The 20214-nt window shown below is 34.1% G+C and overlaps 4 protein-coding genes across 5 annotated transcripts; all 4 read right to left on the minus strand.

Moving 5' to 3' along the window:
• Positions 1 to 1754: 1754 nt before the first annotated feature.
• On the minus strand, positions 1755 to 3409 carry LOC143464037 (E-selectin-like). Its single transcript, XM_076962136.1, has 5 exons — positions 3337 to 3409; positions 2991 to 3167; positions 2694 to 2882; positions 2271 to 2462; positions 1755 to 2152 (listed from the first exon to the last, which is right to left on the minus strand). The coding sequence occupies exons 2-5, from the start codon at positions 3100 to 3102 to the stop codon at positions 2127 to 2129; spliced, it is 519 nt and encodes a 172-aa protein (XP_076818251.1). The 5' UTR covers positions 3103 to 3167; positions 3337 to 3409; the 3' UTR covers positions 1755 to 2126.
• Positions 3410 to 5432: 2023 nt separating this feature from the next.
• Positions 5433 to 6883, minus strand: LOC143464021 (complement component receptor 1-like protein). Its single transcript, XM_076962134.1, has 5 exons — positions 6746 to 6883; positions 6392 to 6568; positions 6095 to 6283; positions 5672 to 5863; positions 5433 to 5556 (listed from the first exon to the last, which is right to left on the minus strand). The coding sequence occupies exons 1-5, from the start codon at positions 6825 to 6827 to the stop codon at positions 5531 to 5533; spliced, it is 666 nt and encodes a 221-aa protein (XP_076818249.1). The 5' UTR covers positions 6828 to 6883; the 3' UTR covers positions 5433 to 5530.
• A 3280-nt stretch (positions 6884 to 10163) lies between these two features.
• On the minus strand, positions 10164 to 18109 carry LOC143448973 (P-selectin-like). The gene is made up of 9 exons (XM_076948959.1): positions 18100 to 18109; positions 17757 to 17945; positions 17357 to 17545; positions 12150 to 12334; positions 11866 to 12061; positions 11245 to 11433; positions 10928 to 11116; positions 10529 to 10717; positions 10164 to 10382 (listed from the first exon to the last, which is right to left on the minus strand). Exons 1-9 carry the CDS (start codon positions 18107 to 18109, stop codon positions 10363 to 10365), a joined length of 1356 nt encoding a protein of 451 aa, XP_076805074.1. The 3' UTR covers positions 10164 to 10362.
• LOC143463995 (E-selectin-like) lies at positions 17196 to 19842 on the minus strand. Of its 2 annotated transcripts, XM_076962133.1 has the most exons (8): positions 19719 to 19826; positions 19380 to 19568; positions 19107 to 19295; positions 18483 to 18671; positions 18074 to 18261; positions 17757 to 17945; positions 17357 to 17545; positions 17196 to 17210 (listed from the first exon to the last, which is right to left on the minus strand). In XM_076962133.1, exons 1-5 carry the CDS (start codon positions 19798 to 19800, stop codon positions 18140 to 18142), a joined length of 771 nt encoding a protein of 256 aa, XP_076818248.1. In that variant the 5' UTR covers positions 19801 to 19826; the 3' UTR covers positions 17196 to 17210; positions 17357 to 17545; positions 17757 to 17945; positions 18074 to 18139. The 2 variants fall into 2 exon arrangements, with proteins under 2 accessions (XP_076818248.1, XP_076818247.1); XM_076962132.1 differs by lacking the exon at positions 17196 to 17210 and having other exon boundaries at positions 19380 to 19571; positions 19719 to 19842.
• Between the last annotated feature and the right edge of the window lie 372 nt (positions 19843 to 20214).

Below are 20214 nucleotides of genomic sequence, written 5' to 3' on the forward strand. Positions count from 1 at the left end.
ATACTTTTAACATATTAAAATGATTTCGTTCGAAAAAGAATTGTAGAAATGTGGGAAAATACGGAATATGCGATCAAATTACTTTTAGAAATACAACAATTATTTATACGATGGTATATTCAAGTAAAACTGACTGTATAGTAAAAAAAAATGAAATGAATGGATAGATATAGGATAGAAGTGAATTGAGTCTTTTTACAAGTTTACTTAAAGAAGAACAAATGTCAGATACGAAACTAAGCTGTTTCTCGAAAATAATTGTATGATTATCAGAACATTTACATACTCCTAGATATAAGACATTTGAAATCAACTTCAATTCTTCCTGTATAAACTAGTTAATAAATAAATATTTCATAGACAAATTTTCAGTTGTGTAATACCTACTGCTTTTAATTAATAAAATGTCAATCAATACATTGACTAACCTTTAACACAGATTTTGAGCATTATACGTTGTTTGTGTTTCAACGTTTCTGTCGTCAACTGTTAGTGCATTGAGTTATTTGTGTCGTAAAAGTCAATCATGACCATAAATACTCTTCAAAATACTTAATAATATCTCTTTCTTTATCAGTTTCGTTATGCGGTAACCAATCTTTAAAGTGCCCACGGCGTTTTAGACGGTTTTATGTTTTAACTCACAATCTATTTTCGTTGTGTGACGAACTTCGAAGCACGATACATCTTTCATTGTTGTGTTGTGTTTCTTCAACGTTTTATCAGTTAACACCTGTTATCGTTTTTCTTTTCCTTGAAATCCTTTCGTCTGCTGATATCTTTGGTAAAAGTAGATTAAATTATTGCTTATGTAGTTCTGAAGAATATTAGCCGGTTTTGGCACAGCTTGAAAACAAATGTACTTTTATGGAAGATCCATCGAAAATTACTGTGACACCGCGACCGCGATATAGTTACTTACAGTAAAGGGTGTGGCGGTTTAGCATAAATGTGAAATCGAGCCTGGCTTGTACAGATTAACAAATATAATTCCGTAACAGTTGTTTCACTATAGAATGGATTTCTTTTCAACCATTGTTGAATAAGTATTTCATAACACAATCGTATATTATCGGTCTGGACTTTACTATGCAAACTTAACAATAACTCAGTACGTGTGATGTAAAACATGATATGGAAAATAATTTTACTCCAAATGCGAAACATAATCTTTGTCATATTTCATATTAACCTCCATAAATGAGCGAGAAAGTTTCAAACGTCATTTATGAAAACATCAGCAGCAATTGCACACTTCATAAAACTAATCGGAAAAGTCTTGAACATATAGTTTGAAGATTTTAATTTCTCTTGGAGGTATTACAAATTGAATTGAATACTCCTTTGACTTCAATACTCATGAAAGATAGACACTTGTATAACCAGGTCCAAAAATTGCTCCAGAAGCTTTTGTATTTATCTTTCGATTCTCTGCTCTCTCTCAAATTTCCAATCAGCTTTTGTTTTTAACCGTCTAAATCTTCACCGAAAACATTTTTCAAGCTCTGTGAAAATGTTTCTTTAATTACACTATTTTCGTACTGCATTTTAATTTGTATTGTATGGAATATTAATATTATGGTATACGGATAAATTTTCCGCATTGTAAAAAGTCTTTGCATCGGTTAATCTCAGCGATATTTCCCAAAGTCTAGATACTTTTAAATTTAATTTAAACCCGTTGACGTTGAAGCTGAAAAAAATGAAGTATTGTTTTATTGAATAGTATTATTTTATTGTTTTGGTAATGATATGTTGGTCTGTTGGTCTAATCTATATGTACTATGTAGTTGTAAAACTATTGTGGTTAATATCCTTTTTGGATTTTGTCTAATTATAGCGTCCGTTTCAGATTCAATTGTAATTTTTAACCATCAACAAAAGTTACATTTATCAGCTCTAAAACTTTTTCATTTGATAGAATTAGTTGCAAGTTTCATTTTTATTTCATACAACTTTTTGTTTTAAATTAAACGCACTACAATATTTTTTGCCACAGATGACAGTGTGATAAATGATGGCCAAATGCTATAGCAAGAACGAAATCAAATACATTTTAGGGAAAAAGTCCATCCTTTGTCGTAATCAAAGTCCAAATTCCACAAGTTCATCGTATTTTCCGTTTATTAGAGTAAATCAACATAATGTCCAACTGAAAATTTATTATGGTCAAAAATATTTTTATAACAAACCTACGATAAATTGTCCTTAAGTAATATTTGAAACTGAGATTTTATGCAATCTGTTTAGAAGTTAAACGTATCACTTACAAAAGCAACCCAATGGGTTTCTGCCAGACCATTCTCCGTTGGGAAGGCATGTCCGACTTCTTTTGCCGACAAGAAAGTATCTAGAACGACAATGGAAGAAAATACGATCATTAACATCAAAGTAAGTTTGACCATTTGGTGTGATGTATCCGTTCTGGGGTGCGTCCGGTAATCGGCATTTGCCGCTTTTAACTGCAGACAAAATACATAGCTTGAGTTTTTAGTATCAGATTACATTCGTTTATACAAATATCGAAATAACAAATTAGTTTTAATAAAAGTAATAAAATATTTAAACTTGTATTTACATGCATCAAAAAAGTAAGTGTGGAAAACCATACAAAAGCAACATTTTTATATAAGTGAGCGGAAAAGTTTGGTTCATGTTGGGTCGCTAGCTATTTCCGTTGCTAAATCACTCACGTTTGCAAGTTGGGAAATCGTCAGACCATTGCCCGTTGTCCAAACATTCCAAGTCTTTCACTCCATCAAGTTCAAACTCTCTGTTGCATTTGAACCAGATCTTTTTTCCGATATCGAAAATTGACTGGTCAATTGGTATAATGAATCCATCCCTAGGCTCTTTGGGTTTTTCACAGCGTACGCCTTTTGCTGAGTAAAGGTAATGATGTAAACTGAATGAATGATTTTCGCCTTAGAAACTTTCAGAATTTATAACTTATTTAGTTCATTTTTCAACCCATAGAACGACAGACTTACGAACACATTTCGGTAGAGCAGGAGACCATGTGTCGTCACGCAAGCATGTCAGATGTTTGGCTCCGACCAAGTCGTATTTTGCACCACAGGAAATCCATATCTTTTCATTCATGAAAAAAAAGCTTCTTTCTTTTGGTGTAATCCTCCCGTTCGCCGGTGGTGTTGGTTTGAAACAGTCTTCAAAAATATTTACAGAAATTTAAAATCGAGTGCTTGATGTTTCATGAAGCAAGATAAGATATTCACTCAAAACACAGATTCATTGAATTTATTAAGTTATGAAGCTTCGCCATGAATTTTTCTCAAAACGACCAGAAATGTTACTAAAAATGTTATAACTTTTTACCTCCATAGAAGTAATCATCAATAAAACCAAAAGCTTGATGACTGAAGCATACCGTTAAGAAAACTAAGATTTTGAACGAGTTCATCTTCCGTGATGATTCTTGTAATTCTGCCAAAACAGATGCAATGGAGATTTATATATTCTAAAATCGTTTCAAATCGTGATCAAAATTAAAAAATTGCTTTCGACACTGCGTCATTACAAGGCATTAATTGCGAGCACTTAACTCAAGACACATCAGCGTATATGTTTATAAGAGGATAATTGCTTGAAATACTCTGACTGAAACGGCCCACGGTTCATATCACCCGCCTGAAGCGATACTTAAACACCATTTATCAGTTTACCCTTGGGCAACAAAATCAATTTTTTTGTTTACTTTAGTCAGTTTTACTTAATTATACCATCGTATAAATAATTGTTATATTTCTAAAAGTAGTTTGATCGCATATTCCGTATTTCCCACATTTGTACAATTTTCTCTCAAACGAAATCTTGGTAATATGTTAAAAATATATACTTTTTATACTTTAAAACATTTGGTGAAATTAAACGCTAGTTGCCATAGTGCACAATAGGTTTATTTCTGTATATGTCGAGAATTACTTTGCTTGAATAGTAGGAGATAGGATAGAAGTGAACTGAATATTTTTTCACGTTTACTCCAAAGGAAAACAAATGTCAGATACGAAACTAAGCTGTTTCTCGAAAATAATTGTTTCATTATCAGAACATTTGTATACTCCCAAATATAAGAGATCTGAAATCAACTACAAATAATTAATTCATAAACAAATTTTCAGTTGTGTAATACCTTCTGCTTTTAATTAAGAAAATGTCAATCAATACATTGACTAACATTTAACACAGATTTTGAGCATTATACGTTGTTTGTGTTTGAACGTTTTCGTCGCAAACTATTAGTGCATTGAGTTATTTGTGTTGTAAAAGTCAACCATGACCATAAGTGCTTTTCAAAAAAATTAATAATATCTCTTTCTTTATCAGTTTCGTTATACGGTAACCAATCTTTGAAAAGCCCACGGCGTTTTAGACGGTTTTATGTTTTAACTCACAATCTATTTTCGTTGTGTGACGAACTTCGAAGCACGATACATCTTTCATTGTTGTGTTGTGTTTCTGCAGCGTTTTATCAATTAAGACCTGTTATGGTTTTTCTTTTCCTTATTGTCCTTTTGTCTGCTGATATCTTTGATAAATGTAAATGTTGCTCATGTATTTCTGAAGAATATTAGACAGGTTTGACACAGCTTGAAAATAAATGTACTTTTATGGAAGATCCATCGAAAATTACTGTGACACCGCGACAGTGAAATAGTTACTGACAGCAAAGGGTGTGGCGGTTTAGCATAAATGTGAAATCGTGCCTGGCTTGTACAGATTAACAAAAATAATTCCGTAACAGTTGTTTTACTATAGAATGTCTTTACTTTTAATATTATCTTTCAATTCTTTGCTCTTTCTCAAATTTCCAATCGGCTTTTGTTCTTAACTGTTTAAATCTTCACCGAAAAAATTTTTCCGGCTCTGTGTAAATGTTTCTTTAATTACACTATTTTTGTACTGCATTTTAATTTGTATGGTATGGAATATGAATATATTATGGTATACGGATAAATTTTCCGCACTTTAAAAAGTTTTTGAATCGGTTAATCTCGGCGATATTTCCCATCACTTGGCAAAAAAAAGGTCCAGATACTTTTAAATTTAGTTTAAACCGGTTGACGTTGAAGCTGGAAACTATGACGTATTGTTTTATTGAATAATATTAATATTTCTTGTTTTGGTAATGATATGTTGGTCTGTTGGTCTAATCCATAAGTAGTTGTAAAACTATTGTGATTAATATCCTTTTTGGATGTTGTCTAATTAAAGCGTCCGCTTCAGACTCAATTGTAATTTTTAACCATCAACAAAAGTTACATTTATCAGCCTTAAAACTTCTTTATTTGATAGAATTAGTTGCAAGTTTTCAAGATACAAAATTTTTATTTCATACAACTTTTTGTTTTATATTAAACGAACTACAATATTTTTTTGCCACAGATGACTATGTGATAAAAGATAGCCAAAAGCTATAGCAAGACCGAAATCAAATACATTTTAGGGAAAAAGTCCATCCTTTGTCGTCATCAAAGTCGAAATTCCACAAGTTCATCGTATTTTCGGTTTATTAGAGTAAATCAACATAATGTCCAACTGAAAATTTATTATGGTCAAAACTATTTTTATAACAAACCTACGATAAATTGTCCTTAAGTAATATTTGAAACTGAGACTTTACGCAATATGTAAAGTTAAACGTATCACTTACAGAAGCAACCCAATGGGTTTCTGTGAGACCATTTTCCGTTGGGAAGGCATGTCCGACTTCTCTTGCCGACAAGAAAGTATCTAGAACGACAATGGAACGAAATACGATCATTAACATCAAAGTAAGTTTGACCATTTGGTGTGATGTATCCGTTCTGGGGTGCGTCCGGTAATCGGCATTTGCCGCTTTTAACTGCAGACAAAATACATAGCTTGAGTTTTTAGCATCAGATTACATTCGTTTATACAAATATCGAAATAACAAATTAGCTTTAATAAAAGTAATAAAATATTTAAATTTATATTTACATGCATCAAAAAAGTAAATTTGGAAAACCATACAAAAGCAACATGTGCATATATGTGAGCGGAAAAGTTTGGTTCATGTTGGGTCGCTAACTATTTCCGTTGCTAAATCACTCACGTTTGCAAGTTGGGAAATCGTCAGACCATTTCCCGTTGTCCAAACATTCCAAGTCTTTCACTCCATCAAGTTCAAACTCTCTGTTGCATTTGAACCAGATCTTTTTTCCGATATCGAAAAATGACTGGTCATTTGGTATAATGAATCCATCCCTAGGCTCTTTGGGTTTTTCACAGCGTACGCCTTTTGCTGGATAATAGAAATGATGTAAACAGAACGAATGATTTTCGCCTTGGAAACTTTCAGAATTTATAACTACTTTAGTTCATTTCTCAACCCATAGAACGACAGACTTACGAACGCATTTAGGTAGAGCAGGAGACCATGTGTCGTCACGCAAGCATGTCAGATGTTTGGCTCCGACCAAGTCGTATTTTGTACCACAGGAGATCCATATCTTTTCATATTTGAAAAAAACGCTTCTGTCCTTTGGTGTAATCTTCCCATTCGCCGGTGGTGTTGGTTTGAAACAATCTTCAAAAGTATTTGTAGAAATTTAAACACGAATGCTTATATACTTTATTTTTCATGAAGCAAGATAAGATATTCACTCAAAACACAGATTCATTGAAATTATTAAGTTATGAAGCTTCGACGTAAACTTTTCACAAAACGACCAGAAATGTTACTACTAATGTTATAGTTCATTACCTCCATGAAAGTAGTCATCAAAACCAAAAGCTTGATGACTGAAGCATACTGCTAAAAAAGCTAAGATTTTGAACGAATTCATCTTCCGAGATGATTCTTGTAATTCTGCCAAAACAAATGCATTGAAGATTTATATATTCTAAAATCGTTTCAAATCGTGATTAAAATTAAAAATTGCTTTTGACACTGCGTCATTACAAGGCATTAATTGCGAGCACTTAACTCAAGACACATCAGCGTATATGTTTATAAAAGGATAATTGCTTAAAATATTCTGATTGAAACGGCTCACGGCTCATATCACCCGCCTGAAGCAATACTTAAACACTATTTATCAGTTTACCCTAGGGCAATAAAATCAATTTTTTGTTTGTGTGGCAAAATAATATTTCGCACCGTTGTTTATTTGTTTTACGTGTGTTTTCCCTCGCTTTATAACTTATATTTTGTTAATGTTGTATCACTCTGATTTCTTTTGTCCACTGTCGTATTTGATTTTGTTTTCTTAGTCGCGTCAGTGTTTCGATGTGGTCGAACGCGTAATCATTGCGTGTCCTTTGAGGCTCCGATTGAGGTTCCGCATTTGCTTCAGGCGTGAGTAGTTGTCTTCCTGAGAAAAGGTGGCCTTCGGGGGGATTCGACGTTCTGGTGTTCAGAGCGAGGACCTGTCTTTTTTGGTCGTTCAGGTCTGCTGTTGCAGTTCTTATTATATTTAATTAACTTATTTTATATGTCTGTTTGTAACGTTAAACCCCAAACGGAGATGAGTGTTTAATCTCTCGTGAAAATACAATCAAGCTGCATTGCACAACGTTCGTTGGTTTTGAGTGGGCCGTGAAAGCTTACCTTAGAAAACTTACGTGGCAGAAGAAAATCTGTAACATTTACTTTAGTCAGTTTTACTTGAATATTCCATCTTATAAGTTATGGTGCTCCTGCAAGTAGTTTGAATACGTATTTTACACTTGTATTTTTCAACATTTGTACTGTACTTTTAATTAATAAACTTTTCGTAATATGCTGAGCTTAAAATAATGTTACATTTTAAAACAGGAAGTGACGTCAAACACGAAAAACATAAGTTGCTATAGCGCACAACTTGTATCCAATGCGGTGGCAATTACTTTGGCTTGTGTAATATGAAATGAAAAAAAGGATTTTAGTTTTCTTATAAGGTTGTCCTGAAGCAGGACAAATGTCACATGCTGAAATGTAGGCATAATTTTGAAAAGAATTATTTTTATTGAGTTTATCTGATGTTTTGTGATATTTATGATCCGAAATTTATGGCATTTAAAGTTCACTTAAACTCTTTCTAATATTTTGGAACTAATCAGCGCGGTGCCCAACGCAGTCGCATCGCTCGCATTGGCTAGCTGAAGCCTGTCCTTGGCCAATACCTTTGTAGAGCAACGTCCATCCTGAAACTGAAACACTGTGATCACCAGTCAGAATGTGCTGCACAAATGCTATACATGATCATCACTGAGTGGTTGTTGATTATTATGAATCACAGCTTTGTACAAACGAAATAGTGATACACGACTTATGAAAAATGTCGTGCTAGTTTAAATCAGCGCTTTAGAAAAACAATCTTGCCAAACCCAATTTTTGAAATATGACTTGTCGTAATTCATCGCAATTTTTTAAAAGTGAAATCTTTTTCAAATTATCACACTTAACTATAATTAATTATCTAACTTGCGCAATCCATTTTTCAATTAAGGTATTTCAAAGTATCGCATTTTTATGAAATGATTTCAAATAAAAGAGTCTTTTTTTAAAAAATGACATTAAAACTAATGAATATAGCAGGGGTGGCCAGACCTACTTCATGCTCGAGCCGTATTTAAAAAATTCCAGTTTTAAAAGAGCCACAACACAAACACAATAAAAACCACGAATTTATTCACTCACAACGAAGTGTAGCTATTGATAAACATTAGTGCTGCGTGGTGATACTATGAGTCTCCACCTGGGCTTCACCAACTCTTTTTGCAATTATTAGTATAACCGTAACCAAGACTTAAAACTAGGTCAGTCCTGACGTACAGCTTCAATCTGACAGTTTACTTAACTACAGTGTAAAAGTTAGCACACTTCTGTACAATAATGTACTTTTTGGAGTGTAATTTGATTATTACTAACTATGAGTCCATTGTTACTACGTGTGATAGAACGCATTGTTTCATAATCTGATCAAACAACTCGTCTAGACCGGGAAAATGCATGTCTAATTCAACAATGCTAATTCATTAAAGAGCCGCAGTTTGGCCACCCCTGGAATATAGTCTTTAATAACTTTTATCATTTTTATTTTGTTAATAGTGTCTTCTGGAAAACGACATGTTGCTAATCATACCTTCTTAACGAGCTGCCCTATTGGGCCTATTCCCAATCCCAAGTTTTAAAAATTGCACCTTTTTGAATACAGCACAAATTGTTTATATATTGACTGGGGCTATATAGTGGCACTTCTTGGATTATGACACCTGTTGCAAAGTCTCTTTTGCAAACCACTGGTTTTACATGGAAATGACTTCGCTTATAGTATAGCTTTATGTATACGAGCACTTTTATTACAGTTACACTTCGTTTCTGTCCCTTGTGCTTCAACATTTATTATGTAACATTTTATGAACTAAAATCTTCGAACATGTTAACTTTTTGTAACTTGCAACTTTATAAAGTAGATTTTTACAAATCGGACTTTTTTATGATTACATTCAGCAAATTAAATCTTACTAAATCCATATACACGCAAAATGACAAGAAGTCATACTATGCTTCATCAACATAGTTATTCCAGTAATTGAGCTGTAAATCAATAAAACTGCAGCCTATATAACTCTGTCATAACTTGCTTATTTTACATCAAACCAAGCTACAATATTTAAAAAGTGTTGATAAAAGGACAGTTGTTAAATACAAAAAGCTTTGCCAAGTGACTCTTGAGAACTGCTTCAGACGAGTGATTGATTTTGCGGAAACAACATTCCATAAGAAATAGCATCGTCTTGCATGTAATGTCTAAATCTTTATTGGACGAAGCAAACATTGACAATCAAGTTGCAACAATATTATCGAATAGATAAAACTAAGAGAAAATTTCACTGGAATTTAAAGAAAATCTTATTTATTCCAAATACATGCGTTGGTGTTATAGCTGGAGCCTGTGATGGGTCACTCATTACTGTACGTATAATAATGGATTAAAATTATTTGTTTTGTTAATTAATGTTACTTCGCTTTATAAATACTTCATATGTGGTTGTAATACTTATAAGGGTAATTTGCTTTTTTGGGCTTAAGAAGGTCGTATATGTAGCGTCTTTTAAAAACAAAAAAAATCAAATTAGGCCTAATTGATCCTATAATCCTATTTTTTTTCGCATCAGTGAATGATTGCTAGTTTTCAGAAAAATGTGTTTTTTATTATATACCACTTTTTTGTTTTAAATTACGTGTATTGCAATACAAATAATTGCTACAGATAACAATTAATAAGTGACGTCCAAAAATTATAACAAGATTGGAATCAAATAAATTTTAAGGAAAAAAGTCCATCATTGTCGTCATCGAAATTGATATTCTCATAGATTTATCGCATCCTTGGTTTAGTAGTGCCGATTTTTAACTAAAAACAAGAAGGTCATAAGGTTATCCGTCAAGTAAGTGAAGTCCAAAATGTTTTTATAAAAAACTTAATAAAGTAAACTTCGATAAAAAAATGTAAGATAAAATTCAGGCATATTTTGTTTCCAAATCAAACTTGTCACTTACAGAAGCAACGAGGGTTTCTGCCGGACCATTGTCCGTTGGGAAGGCATGTCCGACTTTCCTTGCCGACAAGAAAGTATCCAACTTCACAACCGAACCAAATCTCATCATGAACATCGAAAAAGGTTTGACCGGCTGGGCTGATGTGGCCCTTTCTTGGGGCGTCCGGTACTTGGCATTTCACGGCTTCAGCTACAGAAAATAACAAAACTTAACTTATTGGCATCCAATTGCATTCGTTTTGCAAATAATAAAATGGTAAGTTAACTTTACAAAATTTTTGAACATTGTGTTTTTTCTTCTTTGATATAGAAAAGGTATGAGCTACAGGCAAATACAACTCATCATATAGGCAAACTTTTTCACGATAATTGTTGTAACTTTTGTCGGTGAATCATTCACGATTGCAAGTTGGGAAATCATCAGACCATTGCCCGTTCTCTAAACTTTCCAAGTCTTTCACTCCATCAAGTTCGAATCCGCGATTACATTTGAACCAGATCTTGTCCCCAACATCAAAGCGATCTTTATCGTCGGAGAAAATGAATCCGTATTTGGGATCAAGAGGTTTTTTGCACTGAACAACTTTGCCTGGATATGAATGCAAGGTTGATACAAAGTAACGGGTGTTTTGATGAAGTCGATATAATCATTACAAAGTCGTTGTACAATTTTATTGTTTAAAAGTAAAAGTATTATATCTGTTTGTTGGAACTTACGTTCGCATCTTGGGATCTTATCAGACCATTTTCCATTGCTGCGACATTGCAAGTCCTTTTTGCCTTTCAGTTCGAATCCTCGCTCACAACTGAACCAGATTTTTTCATCAACATCAAAGAAATCTTGGTCGTCTGGTCGGATTGATCCGTTGTCCGGGTCATCAGGTTTCTCACATTTCACAACTTTACCTGCGCACCAAAGAGTACTATGATCTTTTTGATTAAACTTTCATAAGTTTTTATTTTTCAATTCCAAATTATTAAATTCGTTTGTTTTTTTTTCATGTTGTTTTTTAATTGTGTTGAAGATTATAGTATAATAATTAAAGAAAATGTATTCCGAAAACTTTTATATAAAAGTTTAGTTTATTTCATCAACTTTGATGCTGAATAACTTAACCAAATCTTTTTCATATATAAGCTAATAATATATTGTCACAACAAGTGATAATTATAGGTTATATATTTGATTATATATGTAAGCGATTATAACAAAATATAATAATACTGTCACAAATATATGTATTGCAGAAACTGTGTTGACAAGATTAACACCAAATGATAACGTTACAGGATCATTCTTTTTTAAAAATTCTATATAATCAGAAATAACATTCTTACGGTCACATCGGGGACAGGGAGCGGACCATCTTCCATTGCGAAGACATTTCAAATCTTTTACGCCGTTGAGGTCCACGTTGAGATCCACGATCGCATTTGAACCAAATCTTTCCTCCGACATCGAAAAGTGTTTCGTCTTTCGGAACAATGAATCCATCTCTGGGCTCTTTGGGTTTTTCACATTGCACAACTTTTGCTAATTAAGACAAGCGAATTAATATAACCGAATAAATTTTTTATACTTTAGTTCAGTTTTCAACCCTTGGAATTAGAGACTTACGAACACATTGAGGCAATGCTGGCCACCATTTGTTGCGACCCAAACATTTCAAATCTTTTGCTCCGACCAGATCGTAATTTGTGCCACAGGAAATCCAAATCTTTTGATTCTTTTGAAAGACGTTTTTGTGCTCTGGAGCAATTTTTCCGTTCGCCGGAGGTTTGGGTTTAAAACATCTCAAAAATAAACCTGCTTAAATTTGAAATGAAATGGTTACATGACGTTTTATGAGGCTCCATTAAAAATTCCATTTAAACACAGATTTGTCAAAATTACTTTTCGATAATAGCCTACAACATTTTAACAAAATGATCAGAAGTATCTTAGCATTTTACCTCGACCGAAGACATCAAAGGTCCCAAGAGCTTGATGGCTGAAACATACCGCCAAGAAAACAACGATTTTAAACGAATTCATCTTTCTAGATGATTCCTGTAATTCTGTTAAAATAAATGTGGTGAGTAAGATTCTGTCAATGGATTATATACCCAAAACTCGTTTCAAATCGTGATCAAATTAAAAGTAAGTGAGATAATAATTTTAAATTTCGAAAACATTATAGGAAATACCTTCGTCATAGTTCTCATCGTGACGCGACACTTAATCGAAAGACAGTTTATCGAACGACACTTTATCGAACGACAGTTTATCGAACGACACTTAATCGAACGACAGCTGATCGAAACGACAGATGATCGAACCGACAGTTGATCGAACGACACTTTATCGAACCGACAGTTGATCAAACCGACAGTTGATCGAATCGACTGTTGCTTCTCCCGCACACAGTCATAGCAAAACGTAGCGTACAGTTGCATTGTTTGCTGTAGAAAATTGAAATTTGGTGACTTTTCATAAAAAATGTTCAGCTATCTGTCCATGTTTGTTTGATAAAGTTGGATTTTGTAATTTTTGAGATATTGTGATATTTTCATAATTTTGCTCTCTCTCCGCATTGAAGCGTATTACTCATGTACGCACCAATAACTTGACTAACTATTCTCTTTCGTTTTCTTCTCGCGATCATCTGGTTTTCCGCACAGCGGGGGCGCGGCGTAACAAGAAGAATTTCTAGAAATGTGTCACTTTTAGAAATACCTAATTTACACTAAATTCACTTTCTTTAGTTTTACAATTATGATGTATACAGGAAGCCAGATGATGTTTCTACTAACCTGTAAAAATCTGATCAGTCTACGACGTATAGTTTTCTAGTAATTAACGATTGAAAATGTGTGTGCGGGGTCGGCCACACCTAGTTTTTTAGTAAACTCGCGAGCCTGGTTAGGATAGGGTTAAAAGAACCACAATTTAACGAAACAACTGACGATATGCACTGTTAAAAGCACGACAACTGACGAAGTGCAAATTTCAATCGCATTCATTTATTTACAAGTTGTGTGCAATTGCTCGAAGATAACTTTTTATGTCAATATTCGTTGAGTCATAATTTTCGACTATGCTCTTTAGCCGTTGATTGACAGCGTCGTAGCGCTTCTTCCGAGGTAACAATACCACAATTTTTTCAAACAGAGCCAACACTGCAGTTTGAAACTCAATAAGAAACGGCGGGCCGTATTCCTGTGATAACTTATTAATATGTTTCGGGCCGGACGATTTCGCATGGCGGGCCGGCCGCCATGCGAAATCGTCAACTTTATGATACAAATATAAAATATAGATATAAAATATAAATCGTCAACTTTATGATATATACATCACAATTCATTAATGCACACCATTACAAAGACCGCACATCACAATGGCTTATTGTCTCAATGTTTGAGAAACACGCAAAAATCTTGCTTGAAGCTATTGTCAAAGTTTGTCGTTCGATCAACTGTCGGTTCGATTAACTGTCGTTCGATAAAGTGTAGTTCGATCATCTGTCGGTTCAATTAACTGTAGTTCGATAAAGTGTCGTTCGATAAAGTGTCTTTCGATAAAGCGTCGTAGTACCAGTTCTCATGACGGCTTTGAACGATTTCTTGAGTTCTGTTTAATTATGCCGGCTAATTGCTATAGCTTACGTGGCCAGTTACATATTTATAAGAATTGCACTCGCAACTGGGTCATTAGGGCTTTAATTGCAGATCTGAAACACATTACACGTCAGCGTATGCACTCACGGAAAAAAATGCTAAAAATACTTCTGTCTAAACCGTTCGGTACTATGACACCTTATCGAAAGACACTTTATCGAAAGACACTTTATCGAACGACACCTGATCGAAACGACAGCTGATCGAAAGACACTTTATCGAACGACAGTTAATCGAGCCGACAGTTGATCGAACGACACTTTATCGAAACGACAGCTGATCGAACGACACTTTATCGAACCGACAGTTAATCAAAACGACAGTTGATCGAACGACACTTTATCGAACCGACAGTTCAAGCAAGATTTTTGCGTGTTTCTCAAACATTGAAACAATGAGCCATTGTGATGTGCGGTCTTTGTAATGGTGTGCATTAATGAATTGTGATGTATATATCATAAAGTTGACGATTTATATTTTATATTTGTATCATAAAGTGTTCGATTTCGCATGGCGGCCGGCCCGCCCACATATTAAAAAGATATCACAAGAATACGCACGAGAATTACTAAGTACGAGATTGTCTGTACAGTAGACTAGACTAGTCATTATAGATACAAAGAGTAAGGAATTGAAGGCAAAATTTAATAGCAAGGGGCATGTCGCTGCCTGACTTTTACACAAAGTAGCTTCTTGAAAGTGGTCTTTATCCCAGCTTGACCGACAGCGCAAAATAAATGGCTTCGATGCTTGGTAGCACGTACACATGTGAACAAATATTTTCAACAATGAAATTCACGAAAAGCAAGCTAAGATCACGCGCTACGACGCTGTCAACCAACGGCTGAAGAGCATAGTCGAAAATTATGACTCAACGAATATGGACATAAAAAGTTATCTTCCAGCAATTGCACACAACTTGTAATTAAATGAATGCGATTGAAATGTGCACTTCGTCAGTTGTCGTGCTTTTAACAGTGCATGTTGTCAGTTCTTTTAATAAATTGTCGTTCTTTTAACAGTGCATATCGTCAGTTGTTTCGATAAATTGTGGATCTTTTAACCCTATCCTAACCAGGCTCGCGAGTTTACTAAAAAAACTAGGTGTGGCCAACCCCGCACACACATTTGCAATCGTTAATTACTAGAAAACTATGCGTCGTAGACTGATGAGATTATTACAGGTTAGTAGAAACATCATCTGGATTCCTGTATACATCATAATTGTAAAACTAAAGAAAGTGAATTTAGTGTAAATTAGGTATTTCTAAAAGTGACACATTTCTAGAAATTCTTCTTGTTACGCCGCGTCCCCGCTGTGAAAAGAGAACGAAAAAGAATAGTTAGTCAAGTTATTGGTGCGTAAATGAGTAATACGCTTCAATGCGGAGAGAGAGCAAAATTATATAAATATCACAATATCTCAAAAATTACAAAATCCAACTTTATCAAACAAACATGGACAGATAGCTGAACATTTTTTATGAAAAGTCACCAAATTTTAATTTTCTACAGCAAACAATGCAACGGAACGCCACATTTTGCTATGACTATGTGCGGGAGAAGCAACAGTCGATTCGATCAACTGTCGCTTTGATCAACTGTCGTTTCGATAAAGTGTCGTTTGATCAACTGTCGGTTCGATAAAGTGTCGTTCGATCAACTGTCGTTTCGATCAGGTGTCGTTTCGATCAGGTGTCGTTCGATTAAGTGTCTTTCGATAAACTGTCGTTCGATTAAGTGTCGTTCGATAAAGTGTCTTTCGATCAGGTGTCGCGTCACGTCTGAATACAGCACAAATTGCTTGTATATTGACTGGGGCTATATAGTGGCACTTCGTGGATTATGACATCTGTTGCAAAGCCATTTCTGCAAACCACTGGTTTTACATGGAAATGACTTCGCTTATAGTAGCTTTATGTATACGAGCACTTTTATTACAGTTACAGCTCATTTCTGTCTCTTGTACTTAAACATTTATAATGTAACATTTTATGAACTAAAATCTTCGAACATGTTAACTTTTTGTAACTTGCAACTTTATAATGTAGACTTTTACAAATCGGATTTTTTTATGATTACATTCAGCAAATTAAATCTTACTAAATCCATATACACGGAGTCCATGACTTACGCAAAATGACAAAAAGGCATACTATGCTTCATCAACATAGTTATTCCAGTAATTGAGCTGCAAATCAATAAAACTGCAGCCTATATAACTCTGTCATAACTTGCTTATTTTACATCAAACCAAGCTACAATATTTAAAAAGTGTTGATAAAAGGACAGTTGTTAAATACAAAAAGCTTTGCCAAGTGACTTTTGAGAATTGCTTCAGACGAGTGATTGACTTTGCGGAAACAGCATTCCATAAAAAATAGCATCGTCTTGCATGTTGTAACTAAAATTTAATTGGTCGAAGCAAACGTCGAAAATCAAGTTGCAATAAAGTTATCGTATATATAAAACTGAGAGTAAATTTCACTGGAATTTAAAGAAAATCTTATTTATTCCAAATGCATGCGTTGGCGTTATAGCTGGAGCCTGTGATGGGTCACTCATTACTCTACGTAGCCTATAATAATTAAAATGAATTAAAATTTTTTGTTTTGTTAATTAATGTTACTTTGGTTTATAAATACTGCATATGTGGTTGCAATGCGTTTATGGTTAATTTGCTTCTTTGAGTTTAAGAAGGTCATATAGCCTATGTAGCGTCTTTTTTAACAAAAATAAAAATCAAATTAATCGATCCTATAATCCTTTTTTTATTTCGCGTCAGTGAATGATTGCAAGTTTTCAGAAAAATGTGTTTTTTATTATATACCACTTTTTTGTTTTAAATTACGTGTATTGCAATACAAATAATTGCTACAGATAACAATTAATAAGTGACGTCCAAATATTATAACAAGATTGAAATGAAATAAATTTTAAGGAAAAAGTCCATCATTGTCGTCATCGAAATTGATATTCTCATAGATTCATCGCATGCTCGGTTTAGTAGTGGCGATATTTAACTAAAAGCAAGAAAGTCATAAGATTATCTGTCAAGTAAGTGAAGTCCAAAATGTTTTTATAAAAAACTTAATAAAGTAAACTTCGATAAAAAAATGTAAGATAAAATTCAGGCATATTTTGTTTCCAAATCAAACTTGTCACTTACAGAAGCAACGAGGGTTTCTGCCGGACCATTGTCCGTTGGGAAGGCATGTCCGACTTTCCTTGCCGACAAGAAAGTATCCAACTTCACAACCGAACCAAATCTCATCATGAACATCGAAAAAGGTTTGACCGGCTGGGCTGATGTGGCCCTTTCTTGGGGCGTCCGGTACTTGGCATTTCACGGCTTCAGCTACAGAAAATAACAAAACTTAACTTATTGGCATCCATTTGCATTCGTTTTTGCAAATAATAAAATGGTAAGTTAACTTTACAAAATTTTTGAACATTGTGTTTTTTCTTCTTTGATATAGAAAAGGTATGAGCTACAGGCAAATACAACTCATCATATTGGCAAACTTTTTCACGATAATTGTTGTAACTTTTGTCGGTGAATCACTCACGATTGCAAGTTGGGAAATCGTCAGACCATTGCCCGTTGCCCAAACATTCCAAGTCTTTCACTCCATTAAGTTCGAATCCGCGATTACATTTGAACCAGATCTTGTCCCCAACATCAAAGCGATCTTTATCGTCGGAAATAATGAATCCGTATTTGGGATCAAGAGGTTTTTTGCACTGAACAACTTTGCCTGGATATAAATGCAAGGTTGATACAAAGTAACGGGTGTTTTGATGAAGTCGATAAAATCATCACAAATTCGTTGTACAATTTTATTGTTTAAAAGTAAAAGTATTTTTTCTGTTTGTTGGAACTTACGTTCGCATCTTGGGATCTTATCAGACCATTTTCCATTGCTGCGACATTGCAAGTCCTTTTTGCCTTTCAGTTCGAATCCTCGCTCACAACTGAACCAGATTTTTTATCAACATCAAAGAAATCTTGGTCGTCTGGTCGGATTGATCCGTTGTCAGGCTCATCTGGTTTCTCACATTTCACGACTTTACCTGAGTGAGCATGATTCGTTTGTGAAAAAGTTTAACATGCAATTTTGGCCTTTCGTATTATTTATTTCACGAAGAAAAGTGTTAAAAGAAAAACACATTTTCTTATTGAGGTTGTAGTTCCCTTATCAAGTTAATTTGCTTGGAATACAGTTCGAACTTCGAATCGATTTTTGATGGTTTCTAAACTCTTTTAGTCAGATGATAAATGAATCAAAACTTACGTTCGCATCTTGGGATCTTATCAGACCATTTTCCATTGCTGCGACATTGCAAGTCTTTTTTGCCTTTCAGTTCGAATCCTCGCTCACAACTGAACCAGATTTTTTCGTCAACATCAAAGAAATCTTGGTCGTCTGGTCGGATTGATCCGTTGTCAGGCTCATCTGGTTTCTCACATTTTACGATTTTGCCTGCGCACCAAAGATTACTATGATCTTTTTGATCGAAGTTACATAAGTTCATTATTTTTAATTGCAAAATTATGAAATTCGTTTGTATTGTTTCAGGTTATTTTTTTAATTGTGTTGAAGATTATAGTACAGTAATTAAAGAAAATGTATTCCAAAAACTTTTATATATAAATTTAGTTTATTTAATCAACTTTATGGTGCTGAATAACTTAACCGTATCTTTTTCATATATAAGCTAATAATATATTCTCACGACAAGTGATAATTATAGGTTATATATTTGATTATATATATAAGCAATTATAACAATATATATTAATACTGTCACAAGTATATGTATTGTAGAAACTGTGTTGACAAGATTAACGCCAAATGATAACGCTTCAGGATCATACTATTTTAAAACTTCTATATAATTAGAAAGAACATTCTTACGGTCACATCGGGGAAAGGGAGCGGACCATCTTCCATTGCTAAGACATTTCAAATCTTTTACGCCGTTGAGTTCAAATCCACGATCGCATTTGAACCAAATCTTTTCTCCGACATCGAAAAGTGTTTCGTCTTTCGGAACAATGAATCCATCTCTGGGCTCTTTGGGTTTTTCACATTGCACAACTTTTGCTAATTAACACAAGCGAATTAATATAACCGAATAATTTGTTTATACTTTAGTTCAGTTTTCAACCCTTGGAATTAGAGACTTACGAACACATTGAGGCAATGCTGGCCACCATTTGTTGCGACCCAAACATTTCAAATCTTTTGCTCCAACCAGATCGTAATTTGTGCCACAGGAAATCCAAATCTTTTCATTTTTGTAAAAGACGTTTTTGTGCTCTGGAGTAATTTTTCCGTTTGCTGGAGGTTTGGGTTTAAAACATCTCGAAAAGAAACCTGCTGAAATTTGAAATGAAATGGTTACTTGATGTTTTATGAGGCTCCATTCCATGAAAATTCCATTTGAACACAGATTTGTCAAAATTACTTTTCGATAATAGCCTACAACATTTTAACAAAATAATCAGATGAATCTTAGCATTTTACCTCGACCGAAGACATCAAAAGTCCCAAGAGCTTGATGGCTGAAACACACCGCCAAGAAAACAACGATTTTAAACGAATTCATCTTTCTAGATGATTCCTATAAGTCTGTTAAAACAAATGTGGTGAGTAAGATTCTGTCAATGGATTATATACCCTAAACTCGTTTCAAATCGTGATCAAATTAAAAGTAAGTGAGATAATAATTTTAAATTTCGAAAACATTATAGGAAATACCTTCGTCATAGTTCTCATGACGGCTTTGAACGATTTCTTGAGTTCTGTGTAATTATGTCGGCTAATTGCTATAGCTTACGTGCTCAGTTACATATTTATAAGAATTGCACTCGCAACTGAGTCATTAGGGCTTTAATTGCAGAGCTGAAACACATTACACGTCAGCGTATGCGCTCACGGAAAAAATGCTAAAAATACTTCTGTCTAAACCGTTCATATTACTAGACTACAAGCAAGGTGTCAGTTTATGCTGGGAGATCAT

The sequence above is a fragment of the Clavelina lepadiformis genome, chromosome 1 (assembly GCF_947623445.1).
Source record: "Clavelina lepadiformis chromosome 1, kaClaLepa1.1, whole genome shotgun sequence".
NCBI classification, from domain to species: domain Eukaryota; kingdom Metazoa; phylum Chordata; class Ascidiacea; order Aplousobranchia; family Clavelinidae; genus Clavelina; species Clavelina lepadiformis.